The 13,474-nt window shown below is 46.1% G+C and overlaps 1 protein-coding gene across 4 annotated transcripts in view; it reads right to left on the bottom strand.

Moving 5' to 3' along the window:
- The window catches only part of LOC146021000 (intelectin-1-like), a 268,175-nt gene that overhangs the window by 178,113 nt on the left and 76,588 nt on the right, over window positions 1-13,474 (bottom strand). Inside the window, exons 4-8 of one of the 4 annotated variants that reach the window (XM_083154758.1) lie at window positions 12,875-13,122; window positions 12,437-12,595; window positions 9,200-9,320; window positions 8,556-8,662; window positions 3,902-4,421 (exon numbers count right to left, since the gene is read on the bottom strand). The exons of the other annotated variants lie outside the window; for them this stretch is intronic. Coding sequence (XP_083010884.1) covers window positions 4,269-4,421; window positions 8,556-8,662; window positions 9,200-9,320; window positions 12,437-12,595; window positions 12,875-13,122 — 788 coding nt within the window. The 3' untranslated portion in view covers window positions 3,902-4,268. Of the gene's footprint in view, window positions 1-3,901; window positions 4,422-8,555; window positions 8,663-9,199; window positions 9,321-12,436; window positions 12,596-12,874; window positions 13,123-13,474 lie in introns of those variants that run through there. 4 annotated transcript variants of the gene reach the window in all.

Below are 13,474 nucleotides of genomic sequence, written 5' to 3'. Positions count from 1 at the left end.
GAGATTTTAAATCTGTCACAGAAAGTGAAGTAAAACAATTCACTTCATCACAAAAATAATGTTATATGGTATAGACGGGATGCAGTTAAAATCCCGGCGGTCGGGATCCCGGCGTTCAGAATCCCGACCGCTGAAATCCTGACACCTTCTCCCTCCTGGGGTGTCCACGACACCCCTGGAGGGAGAACAAATTAATTAGTGTGCCGAGCGTAGCGAGGCACCGGTTCCGCTGCGTGGCGAGCCCGCAAGGGGGGGCGATCCACGTCCCCCCCTTGTCGGCATTTCGGCTGTCGGGATTCCGGCGTCGGGATTCAATACTGAATCCGTATAGACATCTACCACATAAATAATGTATTCTTTAATAAGTGTTCTTTCACCTCCCCGCCAAAAAGTGGAAGACCATGTCAAAGTCACATGATGTGTACAAGTGGACATCTCTGTGCTGATTCCATAGCTGAAGAGTTCCGATATTCCACTAGTATTAATGTAAGCACAAAAACTGCAGCGGGAGCTTAATGGAATGGATTCCCATGGCCGAGCAGCTGCATACAAGCCTCACATCGCCAAGTCCAGATGGAGTGGAGTAAAGTGCACTGACGCTGGACTGTGGAGCAGGGGAAACATGTTCTGTGGAGTGACAAATCACTCTTGTCCGTTTGCCAGTCAGGTGGCTGAGGGATAGATTTATTAAAGCAGCGCTAAACGCGCCGCTAAAACAGTTCCTGCTTCGTCTTATTAGCGAGGCGAAGCAGGAGAGGACACCGACAAGATATGTCAACATCTTGCCGGCCCAAGCGGGGGAGTGCTAACTCCCCCCTCCGACGATGTCCCCTCCTGGAGACAGCGCATCAGTTAATACTGATGCACTGTCTCCTCCCCCCCCCGGGCCGGCTGACTGGGCATGCGCGGGATCTTGCTACTCTCGCGAGATCCCCAGCGCAGCTCAGCGCCCGCTGTAGGCATAGGGCATCGCCGCCTGCAGCTGTCGAAGTCGATAGCTGCAGGCGGCGGAACGGTCAGCGATGCTGACCGTTCATAAATCAGGCAGGAGGCAGGAGCGCACTACGAAATATCGTAGCTGCGCTATGCCTCCTGCCCCACACCGCCGCCGTTAAAGTACCCGCTCAGCGGGTGTCATAGATCAGGGGAAGCGCTATCCCCTGCCGTTAGGCACGGGGATAGCACATATCCCCCTGATCATCAGTTCATAAATCTACCCCTGAGTTTGGCGGATGCTGGGAGAATGCTACCTGTTAGGGTAGTGGAGACCCACGTGCAGACTCCGGGCCAGAAGCACTAAGTTTCAAAAGTGATCAAATGGAGAGTGATAAGCAACGAGACAATCAGCTCCTAACTTCCATGTCACAGAATGTCAGGTAGGAGCTGATTGGTTGGTTGTTTATCACTCTCCATTTTATCACTTTTGAAGTTTAGTGCATCTGGCCCTTTATCTGGACCCCCTCCTCTCTAGCCAGCAGCGCTGTAGATGCTGGGCATTAGGGTCTGGGCCTTATCCCAGGGATTTGCTTACTGCTCATGTGGAAAAAAATGGCGGGAAAATTGTCCTAGGGATTTCTACAGCATCGCTGCTGCTGACGCGGGACTCCAGATGGTATGTATCGAAAAAAATAGGTGCATTGTGCGCGGCATGGGCCCCCTGGACCACGGGGGCCATTTTGTGCACTGCACCCATTATAAATACTCTGAGAGAGGTGGAAGCTGTCACAGCTGCAAAAGGGGGAACCAATTTCATATATGGGCATTTGAATACAATATTATTACAGTCCTTGTTGGTGTAATGGCCAGGCACTCGAATACTTTTGTCCATATGAAGTCCCCTCTTAAAATGATACAAAGATTAATTTCACTAATAATAACGTGATAATATTGTACATAGTTAGATTATAGATTTGTATTTTTTTAGTGACGATCCACTGGGAGTTTGGTACTCAAAAATAATTACTACTGATTTCCTACGGTAAATGTATAATTAACCCTTTCAGTGCCAACGTTGCTGTGAGCAAGCCTCAAAATATCCTCTAGAAATACCAGCGCTGCTCAATTGCGACGGTTCTTTTAGTATAAATACAAATACAGCCAAGTCAATTCATTGAAGTTTAGTTATATATTGCACCCAAAGAACAGTCGTGCGCGGCGCTGGCATTTTTCATGGATATTTTGAGGCTCGCTCACAGCAACGTTGGCACTCAAAGGGTTAATTATACATTTACCGTAGGAAATCAGTAATATTTATGCCGGACCAGCAGATCTGCTTGCCTGCAGTCCCGACTCCCGGCGCTCCGCCTGCTGCTGCTAATGAAAAATAGCCCTAACAAAATGTCCACCCCCTTACAGCAGACAGGAGGAGCCATTTTGTTGTAGGCAAGTAGATTTGCAGGCCCTGTAGACCTGGCAGCGGAAAGCGGATGGATGAGTGAGGGTAAACTTTACTGGGGAAGATGGGTGGGGAACGATTCACGAATACACTGAAGACATGCAATTCAAAGTCTTTGCCTTATACATATTATAATTTATTGGTTCACTGCCAACTGCACTTTACAAAGAATGTTTAATCATACATTTAAGGCCAGGCCTAGGGTATTAATCAAAAATCCACGGGGTAAATTTGCTAAGAATGGAGTTCTATTGAAGATAGGAAGTTGCCCATAGCAACCAAAGAGATGCTATATATTTATATTCTAGAAGAGAAGAAGGGGGGATACACGCGCTAGAATCAATGTATATAAAGAAAAAAAAATTATATAGTATAAAACAACTTTTTTTTATTTTATGTATATGGATATATATATCGCACTGGCCAGTGACATTAATGAATAAATATAAAATTTATAAGTAAATACAAAACATATTTAGGGCTGCACATTTTAAAAACATAGAATAATCATGTCTAGGCAGACTCGTTTTAATACTCCAAGATGGTTTCTGGTTAACTGATGTCTGGCCAGACAAACAATGAGCAAAAAATGAAAAAATGTTTAAAAATGCAAAAACCGAAGTAAAGGAAAAAATATATATATTGAAAGTCAATAATGGATAAAAGTCACTGGGTTCCAAAAACTGCTACTGTCGTACTGCTATATTTGAGGCAGTAATTAGCTTGAAAATAAACCAGTACTTGCTTTTTGGGTTATTCGACAGGCAGGTGGGGGAATCCGGTTCTGGAGCTCCAGAGAGTGTAAAGGAGGTATTTTAAAAAGCTGAATGACGCGTTTCTCCGCCTCCTGTGTAGGTATCAGCGGCTTCATGAAGCCGCTGATACCTACACAGGAGGCGGAGAAACGCGTCATTCAGCTTTTTAAAATACCTCCTTTACACTCTCTGGAGCTCCAGAACCGGATTCCCCCACCTGCCTGTCGAATAACCCAAAAAGCAAGTACTGGTTTATTTTCAAGCTAATTACTGCCTCAAATATAGCAGTACGACAGTAGCAGTTTTTGGAACCCAGTGACTTTTATCCATTATTGACTTTCAATATATATATTTTTTCCTTTACTTCGGTTTTTGCATTTTTAAACATTTTTTCATTTTTTGCTCATTGTTTGTCTGGCCAGACATCAGTTAACCAGAAACCATCTTGGAGTATTAAAACGAGTCTGCCTAGACATGATTATTCTATGTTTTTAAAATGTGCAGCCCTAAATATGTTTTGTATTTACTTATAAATTTTATATTTATTCATTAATGTCACTGGCCAGTGCGATATATATATCCATATACATAAAATAAAAAAAAGTTGTTTTATACTATATAATTTTTTTTCTTTATATACATTGATTCTAGCGCGTGTATCCCCCCTTCTTGTCTTATGTCTTCACATTAGGAATTGGCTATTCCTTCACACGCTGCCTGAACCCTGTACACACGGAGGATAAATTGTAGACAAAGCTTCTTATATTCTTTTACCTCCGAGTGCAACTGGGTATAAAATTAAAATCCGATTACCAAACGGATTGATATAAATAATTTTGGGGCAAATAGAGCAGAGCGCCATCTGTTTTTCTTACTTAGTCGTTTATATTCTAGAAGGTGCTAAATTATAGCTTTAGTAGTAATAACAAAGTAGAATATGATTGGTTGCTATGGGCAACATCCCATCTTCAATAGAATTCCCATCTTAGTAAATGTATCCCTAGGTTTGGAATGGAATTCTAGCTCTGATTTTATTGTAATTCTATAAAAAAAATATAATTTCCTTTCTGTTCTCAAATGTTTCTGTATTTATCCAATATTAAAGTTAGTCAGCGGGATCAGTGGTAGAAGATCAGTACGGCAGCCTCAATCATTTCCTTGCTACTACTCCATGTAGTGTGCGTGCCAACTCCATCCCAGTCAAATGCTGTGAAGTCTCCGCACTGCCTGGGGTCCGCCTCAGGAATGTAGCCACCTCCACCAATGCAGTACTGTAACATAACACACAGATTCATATTTAGAAAGTTAAAGGTAGAAAAAAAAGTGCTGCACTACCGTCTCTGCACTACCGTCTCGCAGCATTAAGCAGGATCTAAGGGCACCCTGAGTGCTCCTCCTCCACTATTCCATTCAGTAAATACCTGTGAGCAGGGTATGTGTGGTAGCATCTGGGTGGAAAATTTGGTGACTAGGGACGGGATGCTCTAAACCAGAAATCCGGTAAAAAAACCATTATCGGGGTTTTTACTGCATTTCTGTATTCTCTCACCCTCCTCAGCAGTGTCAGCGCTGCGGAATGAATCACCGGCAAAAGCTGGCGATTCCCTGCAGAAGCCTATGGGCTTCTTACCGCTGTGTTGTGAGGGATCAGTCACAGATCCCTCCCAGCATGCCCCCCGCCATCCCCGTCGCTCTGCACATGCGCAGATGGACTCCCAGGTCTCAGACCCAGAAGACCAGTGCCGATGCCGCATTGCAAGGGAGCGCAAGAACTGTACTTTGCGTTAATGATCGTATGTGTTACAGCATATGCGATCATTAACAATGCGAAGCCCAGCGGAGGGGGACGAGAAATGTTAAAGCATCCCGCCCCAGATCCTGTATGTGAGGGAAAGAAATCTGTTCTACAGAGGGGCATGTGAAGAAAAAACTGACAGGAAGTAGGGGCAAAAAAATGGTGGACATATAATGGCATGCTGGAGAAAATGTAATGTGTAGGGGTGCTGCATGTGAGGTGGCATGCAAGAGAAAAGCTAGCAGGCAAAACAAGGCAAGCTAGAGAAAAGCTGGTGGGAAGATGGCATGTGAGGAAATAGCTGGGCAGCAGGGCATGTGAGGTAAAAGCTGGGGGGCAGGTGACATGTGAGAGAAAAGCTGGTGGGCCGGTGGCATGTGAGGTAAAAGCTGGTGTCCAGTTGGTGCATGTGAGGTAAAAGCTGGTGTCCAGTTGGTGCATGTGAGGTAAAAGCTGGTGTCCAGTTGGTGCATGTGAGGTAAAAGCTGGTGTCCAGTTGGTGCATGTGAGGTAAAAGCTGGTGTCCAGTTGGTGCATGTGAGGTAAAAGCTGGTGTCCAGTTGGTGCATGTGAGGTAAAAGCTGGTGTCCAGTTGGTGCATGTGAGGTAAAAGCTGGTGTCCAGTTGGTGCATGTGAGGTAAAAGCTGGTGTCCAGTTGGTGCATGTGAGGTAAAAGCTGGTGTCCAGTTGGTGCATGTGAGGTAAAAGCTGGTGTCCAGTTGGTGCATGTGAGGTAAAAGCTGGTGTCCAGTTGGTGCATGTGAGGTAAAAGCTGGTGTCCAGTTGGTGCATGTGAGGTAAAAGCTGGTGTCCAGTTGGTGCATGTGAGGTAAAAGCTGGTGTCCAGTTGGTGCATGTGAGGTAAAAGCTGGTGTCCAGTTGGTGCATGTGAGGTAAAAGCTGGTGTCCAGTTGGTGCATGTGAGGTAAAAGCTGGTGTCCAGTTGGTGCATGTGAGGGAAAAGCTGGGGGGCAGCTGGCATGTGAGGGAAAAGCTGGGGGGCAGCTGGCATGTGAGGGAAAAGCTGGGGGGCAGCTGGCATGTGAGGGAAAAGCTGGGGGGCAGCTGGCATGTGAGGGAAAAGCTGGGGGGCAGCTGGCATGTGAGGGAAAAGCTGGGGGGCAGCTGGCATGTGAGGGAAAAGCTGGGGGGCAGCTGGCATGTGAGGGAAAAGCTGGGGGGCAGCTGGCATGTGAGGGAAAAGCTGGGGGGCAGCTGGCATGTGAGGGAAAAGCTGGGGGGCAGCTGGCATGTGAGGGAAAAGCTGGCGGGCAGGTGGCATGTGAGAGAAAAGCTGGTGGCATGTGAGGGAAAAGCTGGCGGGCAGGTGACGTGAGAGAAAAGCTGGTGGCATGTGAGGGAAAAGCTGGCGGGCAGGTGACATGTGAGAGAAAAGCTGGTGGGCAGGTGGCATGTGAGGGAAAAGCTGGTGGGCAGGTGGCATGTGAGGGAAAAGCTGGTGGCATGTGAGGGAAAAGCTGGCGGGCAGGTGACATGTGAGAGAAAAGCTGGCGGGCAGGTGACATGTGAGGGAAAAGCTGGTGGGCAGCTGGCATGTGAGGGAAAAGCTGGGGGGCAGCTGGCATGTGAGGGAAAAGCTGGGGGGCAGCTGGCATGTGAGGGAAAAGCTGGGGGGCAGCTGGCATGTGAGGGAAAAGCTGGGGGGCAGCTGGCATGTGAGGGAAAAGTCACACTGAGGGCCTGATTCTTGTTCACCCGCAAAAACAAATTATTTCTCTAATGGACCAAACCATGCTGCACTGCAGGTGGGGCAGATGTAACATGTGCAGAGAGAGTTACATTTGGATGGGGTGTGTTGAAACTGATATCTAAATTGCTGTGTAAAAATAATGCAGCCAGTATTTACCCTGCACAGAAACAAAATAACACCCAAATCTAACTCTCTCTGTACATGTTACATCTACCCCACCTGCAGGGCACATGGTTTTGTCCATTAGAGAGAGAGAATTTGCATTTGCGAGTGCACCAAAATGAAGCCCTGAATGTAGAGATGATGTCCACCAACTGGACATCACCACAAGCAACGTTATTAGTAAGGGGTGTCGAGAGATGAGGTTGTGTAGTTAAGGGCCACACTGCACTGCTTTGCCCGAGGGCCCCTAATGCTATTACACATACCTCATACTGGGTGACCCAAAATCATATAAAGGCATCCATTCTCAACTGGCAGGGAAGCCTGGCTACATGCCCACAACACTGCTATTACACTCCACCTGCCACTAGGAATGCTCTTTGATTGCACAAAAATTAGGCCAGATGTATCAAGCTTCGAAAGAGATAAAATGGAGAGTGATAAACAGTTAGCTAATCAGCTCCTACCTGCCATGTCACAGACTGTGTTTGAAAATTGTCAGACAGGAGCTGATTGGTTGGTTGTTTATCACTCCATTTTATCACTTTTGAAGCTTGATACATCTGGCCATTTAAAGATCTGGCTCCACACCGGCATCCTCCACCATACACCTCAGAACTGGGCCCTTACGGTTCTATATGCCCCTTTCAGACCGCACATATTAACCGGTATATTGCTGTTTTTTTACCGTTTCAAAACAGTTATATGTGCAGTCTGAAAGATCCAGAGCGAATTTACCGTTTTAGAATAACCGGTATTTAAAAACGGTAAAAAAAGCAGGGTCCTACCCGTTGCAGACCCGTTTTTTTTTTTGCTGTCTGAACGGGTCTGAAACGGTACCCAGGCAGCAGTGAGCACGATTGGTCCCCAGCGCCGTGCATATTTAATGAGCCGGACGCTCATTTCATGTGCGCATGTGTAATGAGCGGCCGGTTCATTAAATATGCACCGCGCTGGCTCAGAGGGGACCAGCTAATGCTCAGTGTACCCTGCCTCAGGTACCGGGGGATGGGTACCTGTGATGTGTGCCCAGAGAAGCAGCGAGGTATGCAGTGTGTGACATTGCACAGCCCTCCTTACAGCAGCCCATACGCCTCCCTCCTGCCCGCCCCGGAAACTGCATTCTCGTTGCACACGATGTTCGCAGGCTGCGCTTCCCAGCTGGAAAACATGAGGAGAGGCTGCCGCGGTTCGTGTGGTTAGTGCTGGGGGACAGACAGCGGAGGAAACATGTGCTGCTGACACCAGGGATGGGAATAGGAGGATGGCCGATATTACTGTGCTGCTTCCCCGATTCTACCTGGCTCGGAGAGACCTTCGGGACTACGGGTGTCTGCTGACCCGCAGAGCTGACACTCAGACCACCGGGAGCCATTCTAGTAGCAGGGGAGCCAGATTATATATATACCCAGGTGTGACATGTATTATATAACGCTGCCTGACTTCTGTAGTAACCTTTATTTACTAACCACTTCCATGTGCCAATGCCAGCTGATGCTGCCTTCACACCGCAAACCTGCTTTAGACCAGGTATTTACATGCAATGTGAAAGGGGTTAAACTTGCTCTGACCCGTTTTAAAAAAAACTTTTAAATACCTGGTCTAAGCAGGTTTTGCGGAGTGAAAGCAGCATAATGTTATATTCACTCATAGGTCTATGTAATGTAAATCCTAACTTACAGTATTCACATGGTTAACTGGGAAAGTATCACAGGTGGTGAATGGCAGCAACTTACATGTTCCGAGTTACAACCATTGGTCACTTTCACTCCGGCACATAACGCCAGCGCTGCTTTCTCAGCGTTAAACACACGGAATTGGATAAAACCAGCAGTGATTTCATCTGCAAAACAGGGTTTAAGGTTTGATTATACAGTGTGAGAAATACAGCTCACTATTATTTATACAACACCATTGTAACATACATAACAGCCACAACACACGGGAGGTTTACTGACAGTTCCAAATAGTAATAAAATATATATATGCTTAATGAAACTCCTTCGGCAAATGCAGGACCACAACAACAATAGTATATAATGGTGATCATACATCTCATCTTTCAGAGGTTCCAAGTCAGGAGTTTCCGTGCCATCAGTGTGTCCATAAAGCGGGTGGGGCCTTGTGTGGAGGGGCGGAGCATCAGGCGGAGGGGAATGGCATCATCATTATGTGCGCGTGCCCAGCACTCCCTGAGCAGCCCTACATGACCTTATGGGGGATGTGATACTGCCCGATTTACCAATATCCAGATCTGTGGGCAACAGATCAGGTATATAGTTCCGGCAGGATATATGCACCCCATAAAATGTTTAATAGAAATATATATATGTATTTTTATTTTTTTCAAACAGGATACATTCCATAGACAAACACTTACCTCTTCCCCGTGGTGAGTAGTAATTAGCTGTCTTCTCTGCATCTCCAAAATCATACACAACAGGTGGTGCGGGTCCATTGTTTTTGGGGCAGCTGCCAGTATTGTATATAAGTGGGTATTTCTGAAAGCAGGTAATGAAGGTAGCGTCTTACTCTGGAATGTGTACAGCATTGTTCTAATCACCAGGTGCTTTCTTATCATTTCTTATAACTTGTTGGGGATGCACATAATTCATCAGTGCTGGATTATTCATGGGGCAACAGGGGACCCCACACATCCGGTGCCCCCACACCGGCACTGCTGCGGCAGTGTCGGGTGGGTGGCAGGCAGAGGGGTCAGGCAGCGCGGGGCGGGCAGGGGGTCCCTGCGGCAGATGGGAACTAGTAGCGCTACTAGTTTCCATCAGCTGCAGGGACCCCGTTGCTGACTGCCCATCCGCCGCAGGGACCCCACTGCCTCCCCAGCGCTGCATGGACCCTGCTGCGGTGCTGCACGGATCCCCGCTACCTGGACCCCACGTAATCCGGCCCTGTAATTCATATTATAAGGTCATTTCAATCCCCATCGCCTCGTGTGTACGGGGCTTTACTCTTACTATGCTTAGTAATACTATTATTAATATTGAAAAGTGATATCCACCTCATCCCCAGTGCTAATAATCTTCCTAACCTAGAGCATAACTGGGTGAGAGAAAGGTCTTCACGCTCCTCGTGCTTTCGTATGGGGATCGATGTTTTGCTACTGCACATGTGCATAAGCATTTATGTCAATGTGCTGGCTCCCTTTGTGAATTTTGTATAGTCTCTGGCCAGTTCGCACAGAGCAGTGCGGGAAAGGGGCGTGGTGGGGCCGGCGTGGGTTAGGTCAATGGGAACGATCAGCAATTCCTTGGTCGTCGCCATGAAAACGCTGGGCGTTCCAATGGTGATTCGTCAGTGTAGCGGGTGTTGGGCGGGCAGCAGATGCCATCGGATGTCAGCTGCCTGCCTTGTTCATGTACCAGGGTGCCGCAAATCGGAGTCACCAGAGAGTGACTTAGATTTGCAAGTGCTTTAGAAATCATTTGATGGTCGGCGGCCTTCATATGATTTCTGCCCCGCACGCAAGCTGCGAATGGATGGGATTGGTATGTAATCCCGGCGGTCGGAATCCTGGCTGTCGAAATCCCGACGCCGGAATCCCGACAAGGGTGGGATGTGGATCGCCCCCCCTTGCGGGCTCGCTACGCTCGGCACACTAATTTATTCTCCATCTATGGGTGTCGTGGACACCCACAGAGGGACAAAGTGCCAGGATTTCGGCGGTCGGGATTCCAGTGTCGGGATTTTGACCGCCGGGATTGTGACTGCATCCTGAATGGTGTCTATGCAAAACATCTATTCGCATGCGTGCTGGGATATTCGACTTGTGAGGGTAGGGCGGACGTTCACGCGGGCTGCGTTTAGTTGGCTTGCAAAGGTGCGAAATTTGCAGCTTTGCGAGTCAACCATAATGACCTCCATACTTTCGAATAGGTTATCCCTCAAAGGTCAAAAAATTTGAAAGCCAAATGCAGTAAATTGTTCATAATGTGAGGTCATCACTATGGGCCTTATTCTGATTGGTGCGGTCCGTTCAGACTTTCGGAGGGCGCTTTTTAGCTATCTGCGCATGCGTAGGCAACACAATACACATGTGCAACACAGCGTCTGTGCACTCGTTCTCACCAATACCGTCTAAAAATGTGCACCGAACTCCCTCGGAAAATATTGGCGTAACATGGGCATCATATGGGCGTACACAAGGATACGGTTTCAAAGTGGGCAAAACTGTGCGTAAATCTGGGCGTACACGAACAGTGATAGGTGTGCATTCGGACCGGACACCGACTGCAAGCAAACCAACACAGCAGAAATCTGCGGAGTCCATAAGAAAGTTTCAGTTCTCGGAGAGCTCTGGTTCATGCGCTAGGCATTCAGATCGCCCAATTAGTACGCCCGCACCTGAAGCACTCTCAGCTGACCACAATACAATCCATTCCTCTACTCATTAGAGATTACACTCTTTTCACAGGTTCAATTGGAAGCATTGCTTCCCGATTGACTCTTGAGGGGTCCGGGATAAAATTCTTTACACCTGAGGCAAATATAGCTAAATAAAATTACATCACTGAGCCTAGATATAATCAATATATTTTTCAGATGCAAATATATGGAAAAGGCTCCTGTGATCTTATCTAAAATACCATTGTCTCTGCAAGGGTATTAGTGACCTGTCTATTAACTAGTTTAAGATATATGTTTTAAACTGTTTAATACTATGACCACTAATTATGAATAAATTCATTATTATTAATTAACAGATATCATAGTACTACTGGTGCGCTCTTATTGGGCCAGATTCTCTAAGCTTCAAAAGTGATAATTTGGAGAGTGATAACCAACCAATCAGCTCCTACTGTACCTCACATTTTTCAAACACAGTCTGTGACATGGCAGGCAGTAGCTGATTGGCTGGCTGTTTATCACTTTTGAAGCTTAGAGAATCTGGCCCATTATCTTTTTGGTAATTTGCATTCTGATTGTTTCTTGTTTCTGTGGGGTTCACAGAAGTCCCCAATTGAGAGCTGCAATTGTTAATTGGAGGGACATATATTGTGTATTTTACCGTTTTATTCTATAGCGGCTGGATTTAAAGTGCGCCCGATTTTTTGGCCACTTCTTTGCATACCCCTGTGTGTCTGGAAACAAATACATCACACAGGTGACCAAGACATACCTGTGGTTTTGCCATCAAGTGCTCAAATTTTATCTGTAGCGTTAAACTTATTTCCATATACAGTACTATGGCTAGATTTTCTAGATGATAGGGTCCCCAAAAGTGGAAAGTAACCTTGTCTAGGATGGGTCCCCTAGAGATCCCCCATCTTACAGTACCCAGAAAGTAGAACATGGTAGTGTTGGATGTCCTAAGGCAGGTCTGGCCAACCTGTGGCTCTCCAGTTGTTGTGGAACTACAAGTTCTAGCATGCCTTGCTATTGTTTTACTATAAGGGAATGCTAAAACTGTAGCAAGGCAAGATGGGATTTGTAGTTTTATCACATCTGGACGGCCACAGGTTGGCCTGGCCTGTCCTAAAGAAATCACTTTTTTTTAAAGAAAGGAGATACTGTATACTGTCTGTATCTACATCTGTCGCTATAGTGTTATATTGATTAGTCTTGTAAAATAAATATATACTTCTGATTCATACTTTACCTTGTACAGATTAAAGAGGTTTCCACCTTCATCAGGCAAAAAGCCATTATCTGTGCGATATCGGAGAATGGCGGAATCCCTCCATTTGGATAGTGGTGTCTTGTTTGGAACATGCCATATCCCCACATCATTAGCCGATATATCGTAATAGCCAGGGTTCTGACCATATAGGAGAAATAATATTAGTAAGTAGCTGTAGGCTGGACAGCACTCTGTAGGCTTACAATAAATTGACAATGAATCAAATTTCATTGTATAACGTTTCAGGCTACAATGCCCTTTATCAAGACAAGCAAAAAGAGAAATAATATTGATATGTAACGTGTGTCAGAGAAACATTTATACCTCCAGATAACAGAGTAACAACCTCACCTGCCGCAATAGACGCTGAATGGGATATAACATAGCAGGAATCCTGACCCGAATGGTCCTTCTTACCTTGTAGTCATCACTGGTGGCCCCATCAGGTGACCCAAATGTGTTATAGTTTGCCCAGTTGCCGTCTCCTTCCAGGTTATTTATGTTGTTCCCCTGTTGGCTGGACCAGCGATCTCCAGTAGTGCACTTCCCAAGTAAAAAGTTTTCATGGACGCTGGCCACCAAAGTCCAACCTCCTCCACCGGTGGTCATGTCACAGAAGGTTTCATAAGAAATCCCATCATCAGTGGTAAGAGTGTAGATTCCATCTGTATTAAAAGAACAAAAATATTCAAATAAAGTGAATTGTGTGTGCGGATAGAGACTTTTTTCTTTACAATATATCTATATACTGCCAGAACTTTATAAACTACAGTATATATACCTATGCAACAAAATAACAGCTCTTTGGTAGAGATGAGCTTGGAGAGAGATCAAGCACCAATCAATCAGCTCCTAATGGACATTTTTAAACACAACCCGAAAAGAATCAATCAGCATGACATAAGTTGATTGGTTAGTACCAAGGTTGTAGCTACCATAGGTGCAGGGAGAGCAGCTGCTATGGGGCCCAGAGGGGAGAGGGGCCACTTTCACATATACATGTGTTCTGTACAAAGG

The sequence above is a fragment of the Crinia signifera genome, chromosome 7 (genome assembly GCF_055691185.1).
Source record: "Crinia signifera chromosome 7, ASM5569118v1, whole genome shotgun sequence".
Classification (NCBI taxonomy): domain Eukaryota; kingdom Metazoa; phylum Chordata; class Amphibia; order Anura; family Myobatrachidae; genus Crinia; species Crinia signifera.
The sequence above is the reverse complement of the archived record's forward strand: the minus strand, read 5'-3'. Positions and strand labels throughout refer to the sequence as shown.